This window comes from Dermochelys coriacea, chromosome 21 (genome assembly GCF_009764565.3).
Source record: "Dermochelys coriacea isolate rDerCor1 chromosome 21, rDerCor1.pri.v4, whole genome shotgun sequence".
NCBI classification, from domain to species: domain Eukaryota; kingdom Metazoa; phylum Chordata; order Testudines; family Dermochelyidae; genus Dermochelys; species Dermochelys coriacea.
Window position 1 is genome coordinate 11926687 of NC_050088.1, and position 26236 is coordinate 11952922.

The following is a 26236-nucleotide window of genomic DNA, read 5'->3' on the forward strand; positions in this document are numbered from 1 at the left end:
AAGAGCAGATGGATGGAGCTAGCCAAGTTCTCTCCCGCCCTCACCTCCCTGCTGTATATTTCAGTCCTTCCCCCATGTGCCTGATCTCTTTTCAACCACATTTATGGCATTTGCTTTGATGGTCTCTCTCAGCAACTTAACCCCTTGTTTACTTCCTTCTGGTGGTATGGGTCGGCTTGAAATGCCCCACGCAACCTTTCCTCCCAGGGCACAGCTCTTTGACAGCACGGAAATCGTCCAGGATTGTTTTTATGCCCAAACATCCTGCTGCTGGAAAGGGGAGCAGAAGAACTCAGCCTCTCCTAGAGAAAGGCAGAGGAGGTTGGTGATTTGTATTCGCTCCTCCTGTGGCTGCATCTAACGCTAACCCTAAACCGAGCCTTTTCTACTGCAGCCAGGTACCAGGCTGAGAGTTAAAAGGTTTGCTCCCCCCGAACCCTTGAGCTGCCTGGAGGGGGCCCGAAGCATTGGTTTGCTTTCCTGTAAACAAAAGGAGTTAGAGGGAGGGAAATGAATACTTGGGCTGCTCATTCCGAGGAGTTATTTTTGGCTCGTTGATCTTCACAGGTAGGCATGTCAGGTTAGCTTCAGCTGCTCTGTAACCGCCCCACTGAGCTGACAGCGCCCAGACTACAGCCCCCTGGGCCTGCATGGCACCCCATTGACTTCAGAGCTCATGGCAGGATCAGGCCCCAGAATCTTCTTTATCATCCTCTGCCTACCTGGAGCCCCAGTTCAAATCTGATCCGAAGCCCACTGGGAGTCTCTGTGTTGACTCAGGGAGCGGTGTCCTGCTTCAGTGCACTTCCCATATGGTACTTCAATATAATTGCACCAAGCTCTTACATAAGGCTTTTCATCCATAGATCCCAAAGAAGCGCTTTACAAAGCAGGTCAGGATCATGATCCTGGGGGAACCGAGGAACCAGACTGGGGAAACTGAGGAACCAGGAGGTGAAGTGACTTGCCCAAGGTCACCCAGTAGCAGAGCTGGCACTAGCACCCAGGTGTCCTGAGTTCTAGGCCAGTGCTCTGTCTTGTAGGCTATTCTATCTAGTCTTGAAACTCCAGTGCTCTGTTCAAAATCATTTTAGAATAGCCATGGTCCGTTTACCTGTTAGAGAATTATAGAAATGTGGGGCTGGAAGGGACCTTGAGAGGTAATTTACCCCATCCCCCCATGCTGAGCCAGGTTTAAGTAACCCCGGACCAGTGTTTCTCAACAACCAGTTCATGAACTGGCACCGATCCCTGAGATTTTTCTGACACAGTTTAGGAACGCAGCAAGCTGGCCCTGGTATCTAAAAGGGTGAGAAACACTGACCAAGACCATCCCTGACAGGTATTTGTCTAACCTCGTCTTTAAAACCACCAACCACAGGGATTCCACATCCCCCTCAGTAACCTGTCCCCGTGCTTAGCAATCTTTAGAGTTAGAAAGTTTTTCCTAATACCCAGCTTCAATCTCCTTTCTTGCAAAGTAAGCTGCTTCCTTCTTGTCCTGCCCTTGGTGGACATGGGAAACAATGGATCGCCGTTCTAACCCTCACCTCTTCTCATTGACAAAGAAGGAATCGTAACCACGAGTTGACTCAGCACTTTTGATGCTGTTCTCTTCCTTGCTGCATTTCACTCCATTTGAGCCAGGCAGACGGTTAATGGCTTTGCAGCCAGGTCACCATGTGCAGCCCTGGGCCTGGCCTGATTTCATGCCGGGAATTTAGCATCTCAAGAAAGGGAGCTGTTCACTTTAGCACAGTTGATTTCCCCCATCAAGGGTGTCCAGTGCAAAGAAGGAGCAGAGCCAGGATTCTACCCACCGAGCTAGCGCTTCTCCCCTCCCCCATCCTTAAACCAATAAGCACAAAAGGGGAAACTTCTCAAGTGTGTTTGACAACCTTAAGGTCCTTGTCAATTCAGGGCATTTGTCTCCATTCCGGGCAGCTGCACCCGTGTGAACCCCTAGTGCAGAGAGGCAAAGCTCTTTGCACCGATGCTCACTTTTGCTTGAAACTTGCCACCGCAAGGTGTCTCCTTGGTGGTCCCTCGGCCTCTCCTGTTCTTTGCCTGGGGCACGCACAGTTGACTCCCGAGGACTGAAATGCTTTAGTTGAACTCAAGTTATTTGGGCTCAGTGCGGAGGGATTTGGGTGCAATGGAAAGGCCTTTGCTATGCAGGAGGTCAGCTCTATGCATCTATGAAACTGGGATCAAGTCCCCCTGGTGCAAATGGCAGCTTTGTCTATCTGTGTGAGGGGCTGGCCTCAATGCAGGTGCCACCAGTGGCTGGAATTGGGGCAGATCCCCACTGCAGCTGAGGCCTCAATATCTCCTCAGCATGTCCTTCTTGAACATCACCAATCAGAAAGGCTCAATGGCACCAATTCTACCTTCAACACCTCCTATCGAGACCCCCTCTCTGGCATTGCCTCTGATGGATTTCCGTTGCTATAACCGCCTGGGGGTAAGCAAGTGATTCCAGTGCAGATTCACAAGTGGGAATAGACTCCAGCTTGCTCTTGCCTGAGCTCTGCCGGGTGAAGGAGCATAAAAGGCAGGAAAGATCTTATTTATCACTGAGGCCAGCGGGTAGGAGTGACCCCCACTGGGAACAGATCTGTTGGGTAGCATAGGGCCGTTCTACATCGTTGCTTTTCAAAACAGAACTGCCCTGAAAGCGACAGAGGCAAATGTGTTAAGCAACGCATCTGCTCTGCATCCCCTTGCAGCTTGCGGTCGTAGGTCAAGCGTGAGGTGCGAGAGGCAGCCGGAGTACAGCAGAGAAGGTTGGAGCTGCTAACGGGGGCGTTCAGAGAGGATGCAGTGAGGTGGGACCAGACCCAGCTGTAGGATGGAAAGCAGCCGAGGGGGTAACGCGGCCCAGGAGAAGAGCAGAGGGTATCGTCCACAGCGCAATAACAGAGGCGGTTGGGCCCCTGCAGCTGGGACATGGCCCGATATGGCAGAAGGAAAAGCAGCCTAGCCACAGCCAGATGTGACCAAACAGGCCAGAAAGTGGCAAAGGTGCAGGCTGGGGACTGAAGAAAAATCCCCATCTCTGAGAGCCGTCTGCTTTCCCGATATCTGCGGCGGTATTAATTAGATAATGCGAGAGCGAAGCAGGCCATTAGCAATCAATTACAACAAAACACTGGCAATAAATGCAAATAATTAGGCTCCCAAAAAGTAATTACGTTTGTTCCACTCCAGTGAACTTTTTATTTTAATAGTAATTAACTCCGGCTAGGGGCAGGGAGGAGAGGTTTTCATGACCTGCTGTGACCAGCCCAGTCTGCATGAAAAATGGAGGGTGTCTTCTTCCAGCTATGGATTTTCCCTGCTCTCCTTGAAACTTTTATATGCTGGAGGCCGCTCCAAACAGATCTATTTTGGGTCATGTTTTCCAGATAGGCGTCACCTAGGACGTGGAACCTGAGGATTTACCACAGATCAATGCTCTTTTGCCTGGTCAAACCATCCCTGAAGTTTCCTAAAGCCTCGTGGGATAATTTACTTGGAGATATGGGCGGCAGCTTTCATTGCCACTGAACGTGGCCAATGAGGGTGCTGCTAATGAGAGTGCCATCAGCTGATTTATCTCTTTGAGTAGAGGAACTTCTATGACCCTGTCGCATGAGTCCACAGAGCAGCTGTCTGTGCCCCTGGACCTGTTCTCCAAGAGGAAATGTTTATAAACTACATTAATTTTTCAGGCTCGCCTGAGGAGCCAGTTGGCCTTTTGCTCACTCACGCATTATTCAAACCACAATCAGCCCTATGACCGAGTGACAGCAACCTCTCTGTCTCTGTTTAAAAGAAACTCCACATCAAAGGGTATCCCTCCAAGCCAAGGAAGGCCTTCGTATATATTTGAAAACACAATAACGTAGGAATTATGAAACATACAGGCTTCAAAGCGGCAACATCCCTTCCCCTGCCTACAGAACATCATGTGATCAATACAGCTTAACCTCCCACCAAAAGACTTGAGTGAATTTGGTGTTGATGAAACGTGGTGGATTGACAGCCTTGGGCTAGTTCTGCACTAGAGATCTGAGCCATTGGTAATCTGACTGGTACCATTGCATTTAGGGTAAATTGGCTGAAATTGGCAACAAGGGGCCAGTTGCCGTGATGGGTGCGGCTGATAAAAGTGGATCGCAAAGTCTCATTACGAGTGAGAATGATTAGAGTAAACTTCAGAGGATGCACACAGCCACCTCTGATGTAAGACCTTTTTCAACTGTACATTCATAATAAGTCTCCCTTAACTCATGTGTTCAGTTTCTGTTACTTGAAAACTTGGTGTTAAAGTATAAATATTATAGCCAGTTACTTCATTCTGTCATTCATTCTATCATTCATTTATTGTGTGTTGTGTGATGTTATGTTTACCTAACATACCATGTAATATATAATCATTGTATGTTGAATAGACAGAAGTGGTAGAAGTGCGAAAAATTAGCCTTAAGATTCATTGTAGATCACAAAATGCCCGAGAGGTACCTTTTTTCTAACACATGCCTTAACCGCAGGATACAGGTGGTGCATCAGTACTAATGAAATAAAAAGAACTATACACAACCTATGAGCAATGCGGTGCCCCAATATTCTTGGAGACACAATATGAATGAGGAAAAAGAGGGTTGACACTTTCACACACAGGCATAGTCAGAATCACATTGAAAAAGAGGGTGCCCAGATTGGGAAAATTGAGTTCCCTACGGGAAAATTCCAGCAGGAACCATCCCTCTCCTGATGATCAATTAATGAGAGATCCATCAGACCATAAGACTATCTAGGAGGATGTGAATATGACTGTAGCTATAATTTGTGTGTGGATATATGTAGGATTTATCTGTGCTTGGATAACCATAACTTTGCTGGTAGCTTTAATAAAATTTAGAAAGGCTATTAGACATTGTTCTTGTGACTGTCTGTGTTGCTTTCCTTGTTCCTACAGGCTCTAGATCCGAAACAAGTGGCAGAGGTAACTTTCATTCTATTGAGATTGAGACTGTAGCCAGTGGTGTAAAACAACATTATTAAATCCACTTTAACTAAAATAAAAGGTCACAATATGCCTGCATTCTGGTCTTAAACGATGGGAATCAAGCAGCATGGATACAATGCATCAGAAGAGAAGAAAGCATGCCATATAAAGAGGTGTGACCAAAGCATTTCTGGAACTCACATCTATGGAATGCAGGTAGGAAGGACTCTTGGTCTCTTGACCCCTTCAGTATTTCTGTTCTTCGAAACAAGCACAAGGAATTATCACGTAGAGTTTACTAAGGGCCACATTCTTAGCTGGTATAAACTGGGGTAGCTTCATTCTTCACCTCAATCGAGCTACACCATTTTACACCAACTAAGAATCTGGCCCTAGACACATACATTGTTCTGATTCTCCACCCACGCTGTTCAGTGTTAATCAGGATTGGAACCTGGAAGAAAGAAGAACATAAAGTTTCCATGCTCATTCATTTCTAGGAACTTTTTAGTCTAGTTGATGAAACACCAGACACCCTTTCTGTGCTAACTGTTATGGCTTTTCATGATTAAAATGATCACCCCTTCCTGCTAGATACTGAAAGCATAAATTTGTTCCACTTATACCTCTGAGAAGATTTAGAACATTGCTCTGCTGTGTCTGCAGGATAATTATTATGATTAAAACACATATATAGCACTGTAAATAGCTAGCGTCAAGTAGGTTCCTCTTCAGTCTTCAGCATTCTGATGCCGAACTGATTATCCTTTAAATTACATGTGGTATATAACCGAATTCTGTATCCACTCCCAGATCTTGATTGTGTCAATATTCCTGTCTAGATTTCCTTGCCATTCTTTATTTCTGTGCTTTGGAAAATAAGACTATAGCTCTGTGCATTACTAGCTGAGGGGAGGGTACAGCCAGGGGTGAGCTAGAACCGGTTGTTAAATGTAGAACTGATTCTAAAAGGGCTTCTACATTTAACAACCGGCCAAAAGTGGCGCCTTAGGCACCGACTCCGTGGGTGCTCCGGGGCTGGGAAATTTTCCACGGGGAAAATTTGGTGGGTGGAGAGCACCCACCGCCAGCTCCCCATCCCGCCCTGCGCCCGGCCCCAGCTCACCTCTGCTCCATCTCTGCCCCTGAACGCGCCGAAGCACCCACGGAGTCCTTTTGATGTGATCAGTGGGGGGAAGGAGCGGCTTCTCCTCCTGCTCCCCCCTGCCCCTAGGAGCCAGAGGGACCTGCCGGATGCTTCCTGGGAGCTGCCCCAGGTAAGCACCCCCTGGGACTCCCCATCTCGCCCCCCGGCAGGTCCCTCTGGCTCTTAGGGATGGGGTGGGCACCCACTACAGTGGCACACAAGACCCTTCTGCCCAGTTCTGGGGGCAGTCAGGGGACAGGGAAGGGGGGTGGATGGGGCAGGGGTCCGGGGGGGGGCATCAAGGAATGCGGCGGGTTGGATGGGGCAGGAGTCCCGAGGGGCAGGGGTGGGCCACGACCACCTTGTGTGGTGAGGAGGGAACCGGTTGTTAAGATTTTGGCAGCTCATCACTGGGTACAGCACCTCTCTTAAGGTCTGGTCCACAATGGTTGTTTATCCCCATTTCAGCTACTGTGTTTGCTGCACAAGTGCAAACCCTTAGCATAGACAGGGGTAAATTGCTATCAATCACTGTTTTCATCCATGCATCTAATACTGGTTTCAAGCAAGGGTAAATTGCACCAGTGCAAATTGCAGTTTATAGCCTGTCTACCTAGGAGTTTGCACCCGTGCAGCTGTACTGGGGGCTGTCTAGCAGTGGCTTAAACCTCCCATGTAGCCACGGTCTTCGATTCAGTTAGAAGCCTGGCACATAAATTGCCATATGCTGTTGAGACTGGAGAGGAACTAAGCATTTCATGTTTCAGAGTAGCAGCCGTGTTAGTCTGTATTCGCAAAAAGAAAAGGAGGACTTGTGGCACCTTAGAGACTAACAAATTTATTAGAGCATAAGCTTTCGTGAGCTACAGCTCACTTCATCGGATGCATTTGGTAGAAAAAACAGAGGGGAGATTGATATACACACACAGAGAACATGAAATAATGGGTTTATCATACACACTGCAAGGAGAGTGATCACTTAAGATAAGCCATCACCAGCGGGGGGGGGGGGGGGGGGGGAAGGAGGAAAACCTTTCATGGTGACAAGCAAGGTAGGCTAATTCCAGCAGTTAACAAGAATATCTGAGGAACAGTGGGGGGTGGGGTGGGGGGAGAAATAACATGGGGAAATAGTTTTACTTTGTGTAATGACTCATCCACTCCTAGTCTCTATTCAAGCCTAAATTAATTGTATCCAGTTTGCAAATTAATTCCAATTCAGCAGTCTCTCGCTGGAGTCTGTTTTTGAAGCTTTTTTGTTGAAGGATAGCCACTCTTAGGGCTGTAATCGAGTGACCAGAGAGATTGAAGTGTTCTCCCACTGGTTTTTGAATGTTATAATTCTTGACGTCTGATTTGTGTCCATTCATTCTTTTACGTAGAGACTGTCCAGTTTGGCCAATGTACATGGCAGAGGGGCATTGCTGGCACATGATGGCATATATCACATTGGTAGACACGCAAGTGAATGAGCCTCTGATAGTGTGGCTGATGTGATTAGGCCCTATGATGGTATCCCCTGAATAGATATGTGGACAGAGTTGGCAACGGGCTTTGTTGCAAGGATAGGTTCCTGGGTTAGTGGTTCTGTTGTGTGGTGTGTGGTTGCTGGTGAGTATTTGCTTCAGATTGGGGGGCTGTCTGTAAGCAAGGACTGGCCTGTCTCCCAAGATCTGTGAGAGTGATGGGTCGTCCTTCAGGATAGGTTGTAGATCCTTGATGATGTGTTGGAGAGGTTTTAGTTGGGGGCTGAAGGTGGTGGCTAGTGGCGTTCTGTTATTTTCTTTGTTGGGCCTATCCTGTAGTAGGTGACTTCTGGGTACCCTTCTGGCTCTGTCAATCTGTTTCTTCACTTCAGCAGGTGGGTATTGTAGTTGTAGGAATGCATGATAGAGATCTTGTAGGTGTTTGTCTCTGTCTGAGGGGTTGGAGCAAATGCGGTTATATCGTAGAGCTTGGCTGTAGGCAATGGATCGTGTGATATGATCTGGATGAAAGCTAGAGGCATGTAGGTAGGAAAAGCGGTCAGCAGGTTTCCGATATAGGGTGATATAGGGTAATTAAGATGAGCTGTTATCAGCAGAAGAAAAAAACTTTTGTAGCTCATCTTAATTAATTAGCCTCTTACAGTTGGTATGGCTACTTCCACCTTTTGATGTTCTCTATATGTGTGTGTATATATATCTATATATTCTTACTGTATGTTCCATTCTATGCATCCGATGAAGTGGGCTGTAGCCCACGAAAGCTTATGCTCAAATAAATGTATTAGTCTTTAAGGTGCCACAAGTACTCCTGTTCTTTTTATAGTCTGGATTATTGTTCTTTTTATTCAAGGTTTCCCAAGTAGATACTGGCCAATTTCTCTGTCAAGACAAGTAATAGGGAAGTAAACCATCACCTGTTGGCTTCAAACAAGCCCTTTACCACAGTGGCTTTCAACCTGTGGTCCACAGACCCCTGCAGACTATGTCTAAGATTTCCAAAGGGGTCTGCACCCCCATTAAAATATTTTTTAGGGGTCTGCAAATGAAAAAAGGTTAAAAACCACTGCTCTACTGCTTCCTTCATAGCGATAACCACGTCAGAGCAGACCTGTTGGAGCGCTTTGTGTCTCAGCCTAATGACTGCTGTCGGATATAAAAAAACGAGAGCTCCTATCCGTTCTACTGCAGCTTGCTTCTCATCCTCCAGCTATGATGGACAACCGCAGGAGAATACAGAAACCTTGGACAACCACCCTGGGGCATGTTCCACACATGGACTGCAACACCCATCATGCCACATGGGACGGGTCACCCCACAGCTGACATCCGCATGATGGATTTTGCTCACATCACTTATAAAGGTTCTAAGAAGAAAAGGAGGACTTGTGGCACCTTAGAGACTAACATTTATTAGAGCATAAGCTTTCGTGAGCTACAGCTCACTTCATCGGATGCATTTGGTGGAAAAAATGGTTTTTGTTAGTCTCTAAGGTGCCACAAGTCCTCCTTTTCTTTTTGCGAATACAGATTAACACGGCTGCTACTCTGAAACCAAAGGTTCTAAGAATATTCATGGGATGGGCCAGACCAGGGCTCCATGTTCAGTTTAAAATCTGGTCTGGCCCTACCCAGCACGCTGGAGGCAGGTCAGGGCTAGGAGCATGCACCAGGCTCTGCCCCCTGCACCCCCACCTTCCACTGCTCCCAGCCATAGGGGGCTCTCAGGGCACATGTCAATGTCAGGCTCGAGCCCCTTCAGCGCATGCGTATCCGACTCCTTAGCCGCAGCTCCTGCCCAAAGCACATGGCTTCGCTGGACTGTGCTGCGCATGCGCCAGCTGAACGACGGCCGCTCTGAGTGCGCACGCACCTTCAGCTCTAAGCGGGGGTTTCCCACTCGGCCCCCGTAGCTTTGAATTATTTTCGCGAGCTCATTGGCCCACTCAGAGTCACGTGTCCTGTGAATCGCTCCGGCCGGGTGCGTGACCCCGGTGAGCCCCGGGCCCAAGATGGCGGCCACCCGCTGCCGGCCGCTTCCGGAGCTCGGCGAGGAGGGGCCGGTGCAGGAGACCAAGCGGGGCCGGCAGCTGGGCGGCAGCGGGGGAGACCAGGCCCCCGGGAGCGGGGCAGCAGCCAGGGGAGCGCCGCGGGGCGGGAGCGCCTCGCCTGTGCCGGGGGGGCCGGGGAGAGAGAGAGACAGCCACGGCCCGCGCCTCGCAGCCCCCCCGCTACTCCCTGAGACCCCCCCACACCTGTACCCCCGCCCCCTCTTCCGCCCCCCGCCCCTCACCCCCCACACCTGTACCCCCCGCCCCCTCTACCGCCCCCGCCCCTCACCCCCCCACCTGTACCCACCTGCCCCCTCTTCCGCCCCCCGCCCCTCACACCCCCTACACCTGCCCCCCCACCCCTCTTCTCTCTGCCCCCCGCCCCTCACACCCCACACCTGTACCCCCTGCCTCCCTCTCACCGCTCTTCTCTCTGCCCCCCACCCCTCACACCCCCTACACCTGTACCCCCTGCACCTCCCTCATCTCCTTCTCTTTGCCCCCCCGCCCCTCACACCCCCACACCTGTACCCCCTGCACCCCTCACCCCTCTTCTCTCTGCCCCCCGCCCCTCACACCCCCTACACCTGTACCCCCTGCACCCCCTCACCCTCTTCTCTCCTCTCTGCCCCCCGCCCCTCACACCCCCTACACCTGTACCCCCTGCACCCCCCCTCACCCCTCTTCTCTCTGCCCCCCGCCCCTCACACCTGTACCCCCTGCACCCCCCCACCCGCCTCGACTCTCCTCTCTGCCCCCCCACCCCTCACACCCCCTACACCTGTACCCCCTGCACCTCCCTCATCTCCTTCTCTTTGCCCCCCCGCCCCTCACACCCCCACACCTGTACCCCCTGCACCCCTCACCCCTCTTCTCTCTGCCCCCCGCCCCTCACACCCCCTACACCTGTACCCCCTGCACCCCCTCACCCCTCTTCTCTCCTCTCTGCCCCCCGCCCCTCACACCCCCTACACCTGTACCCCCTGCACCCCCCTCACCCCTCTTCTCTCTGCCCCCCGCCCCTCACACCTGTACCCCCTGCACCCCCCCACCCGCCTCGACTCTCCTCTCTGCCCCCCCACCCCTCACACCCCCTACACCTGTACCGCGTGCACCCCCCTCACCCCCTCTTCTCTCCTCTCTGCCCCCCGCCCCTCACAGCCCCTACACCTGTACCCCGTGCACCCCCCTCACCCCATTTCTCTCCTATCTGCCGCCCCTCACACCCCCCTACACCTGTACCCCCTTCAGCCCCCTCACCCCTCTTCTCTCATCTCTGCCCCGTGGCCCCTCACAGCCCCCCCATACACCTGTACCCCATGCACCCTTCTTCAGCCGCCTCTTCTCTTCTCTCTGCCTGCTGTCACTGCCCCCCACCTCTAACAGCCCCCCTACACCTGTACCCTTAACACACCCCTTCAGCCACCTCATCTTATATCTCTGCCTGCAGTCACTGCTGCTCACGGTCCCCCCCTTACACCTGTACCCCGTGCACCTCCCTTCATCCACCTAGTCTCTCCTCTCTGCCTGCAGTCACTGCCCCCCAAAGCCCCCCTTACACCTGTACCCCTTACACACCCCATCAGCCACCTCTTCTCGCCTCTCTGCCTGCAGTCACTGCCCCCCCAGCCCCTCACAGCCCTCCTTATACCTGTACCCCGTTCACACCCCTTCAGCCATCCTTTCTCTCATCTCTGCCTGCAGTCACTGCCCTCCCCGGCCCCTCACAGCACCCCCCACACTCCGCTACTTCCTGACACCTGCACACCCACAGCCACCCCCGGCTTATCTCCTCCTCACATCTGCTCACTACCACTGCCCTACAGCTCCCCCGACGACCCCCCCAGTCACCCCCTTACACCTATATCCATCCCCCACACACCCCTTTAGCCACCTCTTCTCTTACATCTCTACCTACAGCCACTGCTCCCCTGTCTCTCGTCCGTTTTATGCACATGATTAAGATTTGCTGGGGGGGTTTTCTTCAGTGCTGTCTGCTAGACATGTGGGTTGCTCTTTGTCGCTTGTTGAAATGTTTCCACTTTAATTATTAATTGGGCCAAAGCAAGAGGTAGCTCTGAGAGGATTTCCGTAGTTCAGTGGTTATGGCACTGAGCTGTGATGTTGGAGGCCTTTGTTCAATTCCCACCTCTTCCTGCTATGAAGGGATTTGCTACCTAAGCTGTTTTGTTTTGATTTTTTAATTAAGTGGGCACAAGAGGAAAAAACTTAAAAATGAATCACTCTTGTCCCGGACCCCTGCCCAGGCTGTGGGCGATCCAGTCCCCCCTCTGCCAGGGGACTTGAACGTGGATCTCCCACATCCCAGGGACTGCCCCACCCTCTGATCACCCCACCCGGTGGGTGGTGGTTAATTCAAGCCCCCTTCCTGTCTCAGGAAGACAATGCTCCTGTGAATGAGAGGGGATTTAAACAAGGACCTGTCACCTGGGAGAGAGGAGAACCCTCTTCAAACCCCTTCTAAGGGGCAGAGGGAGGACTCAAACCGAGATCGCCTGCATTCTGGGCGAGAGTCCTAACCATGGGACTGTAGAGTGATTCTAGCTTTTTAGTTGGCCCAATGAGTAGTTAATTAAAGTGGAACTGCCTCAATAGGCAAGACTGAGGGAAGCTCCCTGTTTGGATCCCATCTCCTCATCAGGCAGAGGGGGGAATTGAACTAGGGTTGCTAGCATCCCAGAAGCAGACCCTAACCACCATGCTAGAGAGGGCTCCTCATGTCTGAGACTTGCTTGGGTTCAATTAATAGTGAATTAAAGTGGAACAGCTTCAATAGGAAAGCTTGGGGGAGCTTGTTCTACATGAACACTGCTCATTTTTGCCCATAGCATTGTGCAAGAGTGATTTCGTCCCATCCCAAGAACAAGCATGAAATATCAGCTGGGGTGTGTCAGTAACCTAACTGCATGCTGTCATTTATAAACCTGCTCCCATTACCTACAGAGTGAGCAGTTTTGACGGCAGAGAGGCAAAAGACTCGGACCTGGTCATCTATCAAAGGTGATCCAACCGTCTTGGGGGGTAGCTACCTCTCTGCCTGTTGATGGCTTTCTAAATTAGGACCATTACTTTGAATTCGTGGCATAGACAGACCTGACCTAACCAGACAGATAAAGCACCAAGCAGTAGCTGACAAGTAGTCCTTATCATTAGCAAGATTTGAAGGTAGGCAACTGCAAGACAAGGCAACTGCACTTTTTCAGCATCAGCAGCCTGTGACTCACTGGTATCTTTATTGTACTGTGGGGAGAAGCAAGCATCTCTGGATAACATGCACTAAGACAAGTGAGAAACTGTCACCAACAATAGCCTCCTTCAGGCAGCACCTGAAAGGTGCAAATCATCAGTCATACATAACAGAATCATGCAACAGTTCAGTATCTTCAGGTGTCCCGTCAACAGGGGATGAGCAATAGATAGCATGGGCCAGCAGGCTTCTACAGTGGTGGTGCTGCCACCTGCTCCAGCAGCTATCCTCCTCTTTCTGCAGTGTAGGTGTGCAACAAGGAGATATAAATGCTGCAGGGAAGATGTGGGGGGCCTTGGAGGCACACAGCTGTGACAGTGATGAGTGTAGCAAATGTGTATTGAACACATCAGACACATTCTGAGGGGTGTGTTAGAAACATTCAACTCTCTGCCACTTACTGTGACTTTTTCTGAGTGAATATAGCTCAAAGGAGTGTTGCATTAGACATGCAGTAACTCATAATGATATGTAGAGTTACATAAGAGTATGTGGTTATACTTTGTTATTCACACATGACAGTCTACAGCCCTTCTACTAAGCGTCATTACTGTTCTGTAAGTAATTTACATGTACTGTTCTTGTATTCAGTGATAGGACAGAAGAATCCCATGCACCACTACAGACTAGGGCCCGAACGGCTAGACAGCAGTTCTGTAGAAAAGGACCTAGGGGTTACAGTGGACGAGAAGCTGGATATTTTGGGCTGTATAAGTAGGGGCATTGCCAGCAGATCGAGGGACGTGATTGTTCCTCTCTATTTGACATTGATGAGGCTTCATCTGGAGTATCCAGTTCATCTGTGTCCAGCTTTGGGCCCCACGCTACAAGAAAGATGTGAAAAAATTGGAAAGCGTGCACCAAAGGGTAACAAAAATGATTAGGGGACTGGAACATATGACTTCTGAGGAGAGGCTGAGGGAACTGGGATTGTTTAGTCTGCAGAAGAGAAGAATGAGGGGGGATTTGAGAGCTGCTTTTAATTATGTGAAAGGGGGTCCAAAGAGGATGGATCTAGACTGTTCTCAGTGGTTGCAGATGACAGAACGAGGAGCAATGGTCTCAAGTTGCAGTGGGGGAGGTTTCAGTTGGATATTAGGAAAAACTTTTTCACTAGGAGGGTGGTAAAGCACTGGAATGTGTTACCTAGGGAGGTGGTGGAATCTCCTTCCTTTGAGGTTTTTAAGGTCAGGCTTGACAAAGCCCTGGCTGGGATGATGTAGCTGGGGTTGGTCCTGCTTTGAGCAGGGGGTGGGACTAGGTACCTCCTGAGGTCCCTTCCAACCCTGATATTCTATGATTCTAAGATAGTAAGATAATTACAATTGTATTATGTGGGTTTTAGACTTTTCTCCAGCTGAGCACATAATATCAAAACTATATGTTTTATAATCAGAGGGTAGAGGTCTTAGCTGCATAATGTCATAAAAATAGCAGAGAGATAAAACTTTTCTCAAACCACTCCATTCTATAAATGACAAGACGTTGTGTGACTACACACTTTAGCTTTAACTGCAGGCCAAAAAGTATAGGAAAATGCATAAAATATATCAGCTGGGGCTAACCAGTTTCCAGACGTTCCAAAGCAGTACTATTTTGAGTAATAGTTACATTATCAAATGTATTTAGAAGCTTTCTGCCATTTTGATAAAAATTAAACGATGCTTCTACAAGTTATGGCCCTTTTTGTGACTTTATGATTTTTTCAGACAGGCACAGGAAGAGAAGTCACAGGTAGCAGCAGGCTGGATGGCTCAGGAGAAGGGTGAGAAGATGGAATCTTTCATCTTTAAGGTCCTGCTTTGAACCCAACTCAGGTCAGTATTGGCCAAAAATTGTCGCCATTAGAGGCGGCAGCATGGTCTAGTAGACAGGGCCCTGGCCAGGTAGTGAGACCTGGAGCACTCTCTCCCCACTCTCCCTGTCTTGTCTATTTAGACAGGTTTCAGAGTAGCAACCGTCTTAGGCTGTATTCGCAAAAAGAAAAAGGAGGACTTGTGGCACCTTAGAAACTAACATTTATTTGAGCATAAGCTTTCGTGAGCTACAGCTCACTTCATCGGATGCATCCGATGAAGTGAGCTGTAGCTCACGAAAGCTTATGCTCAAATAAATTTTAGTCTAAGGTGCCACAAGTCCTCCTTTTCTTTTTCTATTTAGATAGTGAGCTCTTCTCATACTATGTGCACATACAGCGCCTAGCACAATGGAGCCTCTAGGGGGCTACAGTAATAGCCACTTGATAGCCTAATGAATTGGTCCAGGTGCCAGTGAGAATATATCCCCCAGACCATTTCCCACGCTGTACCTGTCTCCGCACTGGGAACTTTAGCTTCCGTGGTGTTTACCGCAGCATGTTTCCCCAGCAGTAAGATTCATATGGAATCTTTAATTTAGAAGAGACGTAGGTTTTATGGAGTCTAGATTCACAGATGGTAAGCCCAGAAGGGGCCATTATGTTCATATAGCCTGACAGACCTCCTGCATAACACAGGCCAGAGAACCTCAAGTATAGCAACGCCTGCATCGAACCCAATCGTTTGTGAACTATAGCATATCTTTTAGAAAGACCTGGAGTTTTTAAAATCAAGACTGGAAGCGATAGAGGCTGTGGAGCTGGAAATTAATTCAGAGAGAGAGGAAGCAATAGTCCATCTATTTGAAGTCTCTTCGTGAATAATAATCATTATCTCTAGATATATATATACAGCTTGTCATCCAAAGACCTCAAAGCACTTTAGAAAGGAGGACAGTATCATTATCCCCATCTGACAGGTGAGGCACAGGGCGGTAAAGTGACTTGCCCAAGGTCACCCAACAGTCCAGTGGCAGAGCTTCACTTACTCTCCCCCTCCAACAAATAAAATAGCTTCTGGCACACCATTTTAGTTGGGTTTTTATTTTTTAATGAGTCATGTTAAACTAATGACCACCGGGTCGCTCTCTCAGAGAAAACAACAAAAGGCACACACAAAAAAAGTAAAGTCAGAATGCCTGAGACGACAAGTCCAGATTAGGAAAGTAACTCTTGAGACGCTGGTTGGAGTTATATTGGCAACATGGCTCTCACTTTTGCGTTCTCACATCCTCCGGCCTTGCCAGCAATTATTTGACTAACGCCACTGGGACTCTCTTTCCAAAAAGAACAACTCCTCAAATAATCACCAGTGCACTCTGGTCCCCAGGGGACATGCCGAGACGACCCCTTGGAGCGGGGGGAGAAACTCCCCCTGTGAAGAAGTCGGCCCCAAGAAATCAACATTTGGCACTGAGATGGCGCCTTCCGCCAGGAATAAAATGTTACATTAAAACATTCAAATTTGGGTTTTTAAAAGCACATTGAGGCAAGGTCTGTGTGTGGAGGGTAGAGAGGGAGGAGTCGTGTGGGCATAAGCCATCTCCTCTGTTCTCTCCGCTCCCCAGGAGCGCAGACAGACGCACAAGAGTGCCCTGGCCTCTCTCTTCGCGGCCCCGAAGAGCCAATGGGACAATCCGATAGGGAGGCAGGAGAAAAGAAGCAGCTTGATGCTCATTCCCCTTTAACAAGGATGCTGCAGTGATGTACAGTAATGGCCCAAGCCGCCACACTACGGTGCTTGGGGAGAGGTTGGTGGAGTACTCTTCACAAGGGCACGGCCACGTGTGAAGAAGATTGGCCGACACCCCGCAGTTCACATCCCGGGGCTGCTCCTCCCCCATCTCCTCAAAATACCCAGCCCCTCTTGAAACTGATTTGTAAGTTTCTAGTCGAGTTTTCCTAATAGGAATTCAACACTCGTCTCTTAATGTGCTAGTGCAGAAATGCCTACAGCTCGGCAACCCCGAACGCCAGAGGAGCCCTACTGTACTTGTACCTAGGGGGCCTTTGCACGCATGAGACGCATATTATAAATATAAAATCATATCTGCTTCAAACAGAAGACGTATATTGTACATCTCTTACCCATATACACAAGACCACAATATACACATATGCCTTGGAGGAAGAGGAGTGTCATCATGGAAAGAGGATTTTAAGAGGCACAGCTCCCCCCCCCTGCCAGCCCTGCTGAGGGGTGGGGTGAGGGGCTGTGCACACAGCAGGTCAGATCAGTCACAGGAGGAGTCTTGTCCAGTGGATGTGCGTCACTCAGGACAGTGCATGGATGGGCCAGTCTCCCTCACACATGTGCACCCCTCACAACATGCGTGCATCCATGTGGTGCATGAGAGGAAGAGAGAGAGTGCGCGAGCCTGTCTCCTGTTACCCTTGAAGTGCTGCGTTTCTTCAGACACTTGGAGCGAAGCTAGGCCCTGAGAGCTTTTTGCATCCTACAGCACTGCTGCCCTCAGAAAGGGTTCCACCCAGGCAGGTCTCTGGTAAGGCATTTTCATCTGGGAGTTGGATCAAACTGTGTCTGAAGAGAAAATGGACCCAGCTGGGAGTGTGTGCGCCTGGGTGGGTTAACAGGAGGCAGCAAGGCTAAGGTGGCTGGTGACAGCCAGGCCTGCGGAGGCATCCAGAGGCTCAATCCTTGGCTCAGTTTATACTTAAAGCCACAGAAGCTGCCTCTCTTTGCCTCCTTTCCCCCCAGACTCGGGCCACCAGAATGGCATGGAATACTGATGGTCGTTTGACTGGCACGTCCACACACAGAGTGGCAGGCAGGCAGGCACACATAAGAGTTAAGACAAAAGTCGATGTGAGCTTTGTACAGCTAGGAGTGGCTCCTGGCCAGCGTGTCCGAGGACTTCGACAATGAAATGCCACAGTGATTAGATCAGCCTGGGGTGGGGAGACCAAGTCCTGGCACCTATCGGCGGTAATGATTGGGGGCATCCGCAAACATGTACTTGAGTCTGTAGGCTTCAGCAAGGAGGAGTCCAATCTCTTCGTTGCCCCAGTGTATTGTTGGTAGGTTTTGTAACAACATCAGAAGACCCTGAAACAAGGGAAAAGGGGGGGGTTCTTATTTTGGGAGGCAGTGGAGCAAGGATTCCAGCCACGGGGCGAATTTAGATCTGGTATGAGCAGGCACAGCAGTACTGAATCATAATATGTTCTAGCTTTAGTATACAGAGCACTTTCCATCCATCAATCTCAAAGCGCTTTACAAAGGTGGTCCGCGGGGGAAACTGAGGCACAGAGCGGGGATGCAACTTGCCCAAGGTCATTCAGCAGGCCAGCAGCAGAGCTGGGAATAGGACCCAGGTCTCCTGAGTCCCAGTCGAGTGCCTTGTTCATGCCTGCCATGCTGCCTCCATGATGTCAATGGAGTTGCACCTGTTTACACTAGATCTGAACATGGTCCTGAAGGCAGAGATAGATATAGCTTCATCAGCACTGCACATACTCAGACACACACCTCACTCCTGCATGCTGGCGGCCACCCAAAGGTGGACAGTGGACTCTTTATTAATCATCCTCACTTATTCATGGAAAATGGGGTCCCATCCCCCTGCCCTTTTCCTGATGCACTGAAGCCTTCACACCTCAAGTCTGCAGCACACAAGTCTTTATAGCGAACAAGCCTGATATCGGCACACAAACTGCTCCCTCTTTACCCAAATGGATTTCACATTCCCTGGTCTATTGAAACAACTGCAGTGCTCAGACCCTGGCAGCAGCAATAACTGCTTACCCAGCTGTGTGTGAGAGTTGGATACACACCCTGGTATGCCCCTCTTCAGCTTCCAGGCTGCTTCCGGAGGATCTCAGAGCACTTGTCAGAGGTGCACTAACGGATCCTCACAACCCCACTGTGAAATACAGTATTAACACTCCAGCTTTACAGATGGGAACCACAACACAAAGAGAGACACAAGGTCAGACAGTGAGTCTGTGGCAGAGGATCCCAGAGCGCCTGGCTCTGCCCTGTGCTCAGTGTAACCAATCACATGTCCTCTGTTACGTGGTTATGGGACGGTCATGCAGAGGTCCTCCATTCACAGGAGTTGAATGGTGGCACCTGGGTGTAGATTTTATGATCTGATCTATCATTGGGTGCAATCAACACGCGCACAGCCGCATGCGGTGCATCTCAGTGCTTGATGTTTAACCACTTACACATAAACCACCCAACAGGGCAATTATGTCGCCCGCCCTCCTCCCCACCATGGATTCACCTGGAAGTCCTCCTCATCCAGGATCTCTTTCCGCCACTTGATCAAGAAGGCGGCACAGACATAGAGGTGGAAATGGGAGAATCCTTCCGGCTCTGACTGGAAAGGACACAAAAGTCTGGGTCAGTCCTTTCAGAGAGTCAGCATGAGGATAGCACCGGCAGGCCCAGCTTAGCCTGCCTTTGCTCCAAGCTCTCCCCAGCAGGCCTGTGGCAGGTACTCAGGCCTGCGCTGCACAACAAGGCAGACAAGAGGAAGGAGCAGGTCTCTTTGCTGCTGCTACTGCTCATCTCTGTGAGTGCAACAGCCTTCCTAGCACTGCAGCTGCCCACACCCACCACTGGGGAGGCTGGGCTGGGAGCCGGCCCTAGGGCAAAAAACGGGGAGGCTGGGAAGCTTTAGTCCCACGTACCTGGTAGGTGTCCCACAGGCGGATGGTGCAGCGCAGGGGGAGCTCCCTCATCAGCAGATTGTTCATCCAGCGAAAGGCAAACTGCAGGTATTCGACCTCGTACTTCCTAAAGTGATTGTGTACCTGCTCTGAAACAGCACATTCCATTACACATCTGGATCCCCATGGGGCCCAAGGCTCTGTGCCCTAATGCCCCGCCCCTCAAAGCACTCTCAGGACCAATCCCCTCCCCTGTCCAAATGCATTTCAACCCAGTCCCCTCTCCCCATTAAACCAAGCCTCCTCCTACCGTGTGCATTAAAGTCCCCTGTTCTGTTAAACGATGCCTCCTTCCACATGCATTTCAACCAAGTCCCCTCCCTTGCTAAACCTCAGTCCCTCCTACCATGTTCTCTCTGGCCAATTGAGTCTGACCTGTGCCAAACTATGCCCTCGCCCACATGCCTTCCAGCCGAGCCCTCTCCCCTGCTAAGCCATGACCCCAGCTGTATGCCTTCCACCTGAGTCCCTTCTGTCTCCTAATCCACCCCACCAAAACCATGTCGCCTCCCACATGCCTTCCAGCGAACCCAGCCCCCTTCCTCATCAAGCCACACCCGTCCCAGCTAACTCCGCCCCACTTCCAGCCCCTTCCCTTGGTTTGTAGCCTCTGTCCTGATCCGGATACCATCCGGCACAATCACTGGTTTATGGGAACCTCGTGGGGGAATGGGAGAGGAATTGTTACAATGCAAGCCTGCTCTCTGCCTCAGGGCGTATGCTAGAATTCCAGAGGGAAATCATGTCCATCAACAGCTTTTCCACCCTGTTGAATACTCCACTTCTTCCAAAAAAGACCCATCATATCACTGCAATCAGTGATTACTAAACAGTAGTAAGTCACCAGGACCAGATGCTATTCACCCAAGACTTCTGAAGGAACTCAAATGTGAAATTGCATAACTACTATCTGGTATGTAACGTATCATTTAAATCAGCTTCTGTACCAGATGACTGGAGGGTAGCTAATGTGATGCCAATTATTAAAAAAGGCTCCAGAGGTGATCCCAGCAATTACAGGCCGGTAAGCCTAACTTCAGTACCAAGAAAACTGGTTGAAACTATAGTTAAGAACAGAATTATCTGACACATAGATGAACACTATTTGCTGGGGAAGAGTCAACATGGTTTTTGTAAAGGGAAATCACGTCTCACCAATCTACTAGAATTCTTTGAGGGGGTCAACAAGAATGTGGAGAAGGGTGATCCAGTGGATATAGTTTACTTGGATTTTCAGAAAGCCTTTGACAAGGTCCCTCACCAAAGGCTCTTAAGCAAAGTAAGGAGTCATGGGATAAGAGAGAAGGTTTTCTCATGGATCAGTAACTGGTTAAAAGATAGGAGACAAAGGGTAGGAATGAATGGTCAGTTTTCAGAATGGAGAGAGGTAAATGGTGTCCCCCAGGGGTCTGTACTGGGACCAGTGCTGTTCAACATATTCCTAAACGATCTGGAAAAAGGTATAAACAGTGAAGTGGCAAAATTTGCAGATGATACAAAACTACTCAAGCTAGTTAAGTCCAAAGCAGACTGTGAAGAGTTACAAAGAGATCTGACAAAACTGGGTGGCTGGGCAACAAAATGGCAGATTAAATTCAATGCACATTGGAAAACATAATCCCAACTATACCGATAAAATGATGGGGTCTAAATTAGCTGTTACCAGTCAAGAAAGAGATCTTCGAGTCATTGTGGTTAGTTCTCTGAAAACATCCACTCAATGTGCAGCGGCTGTCAAAAGAGCTAACAGAATGTTGGGAATCATTAGGAAAGTGGTAGATAATAAGACAGAAAATATGTTGCCTCTATATAAATCCACGGTACACCCACACCTTGAATACTGCGTGCAGATGTGGTCACCCCATCTCAAAAAAGATATATTGGAATTAGAAAAGATTCAGAAAAGGGCAATAAAAATTATTGGGGTATGGACCAGCTTCTATATGAGAAGAGATTAGTAAAACTGGGACTTTCAGCTTGGACAAGAGATGACTAAGGGGGGATATAATAGAGGTCTGTACAATCATGACTGGTGTGGAGAAAGTAGATAAGGAAATGTTATTTACTCCTTCTCAGAACACAAGAACTAGGGGTCACCAAATGAAATAAATAGGCAGCAGGTTTAAAACAAACAAAGGAAGTATTTCTTTACACAGCACAGAGTTGACCTGGGGAACTCTGCCAGAGGATGCTGTGAAGGCCAAGACCATAACAGGGTTCAAAAAAGAACTAGATAAATTCCTGGAGGATAGGTCCATCAATGGCTATTAGCCAGGATGGGCAGGAATGGTGTCCCTAGGCTCTGTTTGCCAGAAGCTGGAAATGAGCGACAGGGGATGGATCACTTGATGATTCCCTGTTCTGTTCATTCCCTCTGGGGCACCTGGCACTGGCCACTGTCGGAAGACAGGACACTGGGCTGGATGGACCTTTGGTCTGACCCAGTCTGGTCATTCTTATGCTCTTATGAGCAAACTGCAGGGGGTGAGGAACAAGAGCTGTGCACAGCAAGACCTCCCCCTCCTGCCTTGCTCCCATTCAGATCTCCTCACCACCTACCATCAATCCGGCTGACTAGCTCCTCCAGTGCTTTGACCTTCTTCTGGATCCCTGGCTGTGCAAAGGTGTAGTTATCCTGCAGGAAGACAGTGAGAGTCAAAGGCAGCAGCTACTGTTGTGAAAGCATCCCGGGGCTTGGAACCCAGCTAAGAGACCTGCTCTCCTTCTGCCTACTCTTGGGATTGCTGAGATCAGCTGTCACACTTTTGCTAAGAGTCCCTAGATGTGAATTGTCCAGGAGACAGTGAGTTTGGGTTGGTGGGATCCTCTGCTCTGGAATTCACTTCCCTCTTGGGGAAACTTGCTGCCCTTCCAGGCTCAGTGTAAGCCAGAATCCCTGGAAAACATGACCATTAGGGTTTTGCTTAGTGAGGCAGGGTGGTCTAGTAGTTAGATATACAGACTGAGAATCAGGAGACCTGAGGTGAAATCCTGACCCTACTGGGCCTTTTGCTGTAGACTTCCATAGGACCAGGCTTTCTTTGTGACTGGGGAACAAGAAGCATGAGAGATCAGAGAGCATATGCATGGGGACAGCTCTCATCAGAGAGGAGGGGTGGTGGATGTGGGAGTGTGTGTGTGTGGAGAAGTAGGATACCAGCCAACTGTGGAACAAGCAGTTTCAGAAGCCAGGCTAGAAGGGTGTCAAGCTAATCTCAGCACAACAACCCTGTGAGGAACAACCCTCATTTTACAGAGAGGGGACTAGACACAGATAAGTGACTTGGACAAGGCCGCTGAGTAATCAGTAGCTGAGCCAGGATTAGAACTCGGAAGTTCCTGGCTTTGAGTCCCCAGCCTTTAAAACTAGACAGGACGCAGCCTGTAACCAGAGGGGTTAGGTACAGGAAGATCACTAAGAATGTCACTCAGATTGGGCGTGCGACCTGAGGGTAGAACAGATGGCTACCCAAAAACAGAGGGAGGACACTGGGATTGCTACCTAAAGGAGAGGGGGGAGCAGAGAGAAATCTGCTCAGGCCCATTTTCCGGTACACTTACCTGTATGCCGTCCAGTAGTTTGCTCATACACCAGAAGCTGTCGGCTTCAATGCTCCGCAACACATCCTGAGACAAGGTCGTCACGTCAAAGTTCTCCACATCCTCTTCTGTAAAACAAAAGGAGGAAGAGAATCCAGAGGACGTGTCTCCAAGGGTGTGGGGAGAGTAGGAGAGAGGACACGTGAGTGCCTCGTATCTGTATCAGGATCCTTTAATGTGGAGGGATGCCAGGCTGAGTTCCCCATAGAGCCACCATCCTTGCTGCAAACACATTTCTGTGTTCCTGGTGCAACCTACCCTTGGCTTTGAATTACTCTTCTGCTGGCGGGATCAAGGGGGAACGGGGTGGGTAGAACTGGTTCTAGAAGCCAGAGCGGCCATGAACAAGATCTGTAACGAAGCTGGGCAGCACAGCGCAAAATCAGCCTGGGACATCTGGAAAGCCCAGTCCCCCTGCACATGGAACCACCACGCTGCCTTGGGATCATCTGTAACACAATTATTCTTTGTAGGGCGGTAGTGCCAATAAGCTCCAAGTGCAGACCAAGACCCCGTTGGGCCAAGCGCTGCACAAACAGAGAACAAACAGCACTTACAATCTAACAGTGCACCTTGCCGTGACAGGGGAGCTGAGCCCAGTGCTATTCCCTAGATAAGCCAGTACAGACGCTCCAATGGCTCTGGGGTTCCTTACCAGCTCTGGTCCTACTGGCTAGAATATGTACCAACATACCATCCCCAGGCACCACATGAAGGTCACCACAACCAGTGAGTCGCTTCCTTGCATACAACTAGGCTGGGCAAAATTTGATTTTTATTTTTGAGAATATTGAGGTTTATTTGTAAGCATTTTCATCAGTTTCAACTGTCACCATTGTGGGAAATTGGGGGTGGGGGGCGGTGCCAAACAATAATTATTTAATGACAATAGGCATTGAGATTCCCAAAGTGAAAGCTCTATAACCATTAAAACACAAACTGACAACATCACGTCAGAATATGCAAAATAAATATCCTTAAATCAACAAATCACGTGTTTTGATTGCTCATTTGCTAGCCCATATGGAACAAGCCTAATTCAAAAGCTTAACTCCCTGGATTTCTGACTCGTAAGTTCTTAAGCACCTTGCCTAGCTCTACATTTTGATTATTATTGATGGAAATATTTTTTGTGGGTTTGTGTACACTGAAATTGACGTTTCTCTATATTTACTAATAAAAACCGGATCCATCTACACCTACTTACGGCTCGCCTTTGAGAGTGCTGGTGGTGTATTAAATCAAAGTCCCTAAAGTCAGGCCTGCAGGTCCCAGAGGACCAGCCATCTCCTTGGATCAGTGAAACAGTTTATCTGGAAGCTGGGTGGGGAAGATCAAGGAGACCAGGCTGGGAGGAAAAGCCTGTCCAATGGAGTATTTTGGGGATTTATAGTCCTAATCCTCCCTGGAGGCCTTGGGGATGGTAGGATGGTCACACAGCAACTCCCTTTGTGAAGGCAGGGGGCTCATGCCCTAATCCAAGCTGAGAGAGATGCCTCAAGAGAAGCACACAGCATAGATCTAAAGCCTGGGATTCAGATAGGGATGAGGAAAATGCCACCAGCCACGCAAAGCCTTGCATTCCTTTGCAAAGGCAGAGAGGGGGCTCCCTTGATTGCATATTTGATCTGGGCTTGGTTCCTCCAGAGGCTGCTTGCAGCAGTTTCTCCTCGGGCTCCTTCCTATTACACTGATTGCCAAGGCAGAAACCCCAGAGCTTTAAAGGCAACAGAGAAATTACCAGCATGCCAGCTCTCTGCGTTCAGTGGCAAGTGCCCTGCTAATAGATCTGACAGCTAGTGGAGAAAGTGCTCCTGATGGGCTGGTTTTGCTGTTAGGACTGAGTGGGAGGCTAAACGTTGCCCACCTCATGCAGCCATCAGAAAGATAACGACAGGCCACTCGAGCCTCACGCAGAGTTAACAGCTACTGAGCAACTGACCTAGTTCTCTGAAGGCAGGTTAAAGGGGTGGAGAGCTCGAGCCCACAGGCAAGTCAGCAGCCCTGGCATGCAGAACAGACAGCAAGCCCTATGGAGGCAATTCAGGAAGGGAGGGACCCAATGACATTGCTGCTTCTGCCTCTTTATAGCAAAAGCTGTGTTAAAGTTAGAGTGCTTTTCACACCAAACAGCTTCACACCCCAATCAATTCACCCATCAGTGACATGCACCCACCTCTGAGGTGGAGGGCAGCAGCTGTTTAACAGGAAGCAGCACCACAGGGCAGAAAGGTGAGAAGGCTGCTGTCATGGCAGGGGAGATTTCAGGTACATGGAATTGAATTGCCTGAACTGGAATCTGGCTGAGATACACGGGTCTTTAACGATGCAAAGCGATCAGGGCCTTGATTGTATCTGGAAGAAGGTAACATACCATAAAGGGAACAGCGCCATCTTCTGGGTCACCAGCGACCACTGGCAGAACATGGGTTTGACTGGGAGCAGCGAAGCCTGATGCTGCTTCGATTGTCTGAGGAGATCACAACCCAAGTTATCCTGTCTCCGCAGGGGAAACCTGCCATTTGGCTGAAGTTTCATAGATTCCAGGGCCAGAAGGAATCATTGTGATCTAGTTGGACCTCCCTGTGTAACACAGGCCAGAGAACTGCCCCTAAATATTTGTTTGAATTAGAGCAGATCTGTTTAAAAAAAAATATTCAATCTCGATTTAAAAATCACCGGTGCTGGAGAATCCACCACGACCCTTGGAATGCTGTTCCCCTGGTTAATTTCCCTCACTGTTAAAAATGTACCCCTCATTTCCAGTCTGCACAGAACACCAAGAGGCAGGACTTGTGTACTACCACAGCCCGCCGATCCCAGTCTTCTGCCTAGGCTGACAACCACCACCCCACTGCTCGCCTGCAGAAAGCGTGTGTTGGATTTATGGAGGATTCATTCGGGCACCAGGCACGATGTTGTTCCTACAGGAGGGGCATGCCCGGCTCTCACAGTCTACTTCCTGTAGGCCTGACTTCTGCTCAGTGCGGTTCTGTGTCTGCACAGCTATCGTTCACGGTTTTATGGAGAAGGCCCACCGAGATGCACCATGCTTGGCTACAGAGCCAGCCTCCCAATGGCCCCAAATTCCATACGTGCAGGAACCACTTGAGACCTGAATGCTGCCAAGGTACCTCCTC

The 26236-nt window shown here is 49.6% G+C and overlaps 1 protein-coding gene across 3 annotated transcripts in view; it reads right to left on the reverse strand.

Moving 5' to 3' along the window:
* Window positions 1-15826: 15826 nt before the first annotated feature.
* The window catches only part of TBC1D22B (TBC1 domain family member 22B), a 37699-nt gene continuing 27289 nt past the window's right edge, over window positions 15827-26236 (reverse strand). For 2 of the 3 annotated variants that reach the window (XM_038379636.2, XM_038379635.2), the window contains 5 exons: window positions 23058-23164; window positions 22056-22131; window positions 19458-19585; window positions 19049-19144; window positions 15827-17865 (listed from right to left, as the gene is read on the reverse strand). In XM_038379636.2, coding sequence (XP_038235564.1) covers window positions 17737-17865; window positions 19049-19144; window positions 19458-19585; window positions 22056-22131; window positions 23058-23164 — 536 coding nt within the window. In that variant the 3' untranslated portion in view covers window positions 15827-17736. Of the gene's footprint in view, window positions 17866-19048; window positions 19145-19201; window positions 19277-19457; window positions 19586-22055; window positions 22132-23057; window positions 23165-26236 lie in introns of those variants that run through there. The other variant, XM_043500348.1, reaches the window with a different exon arrangement.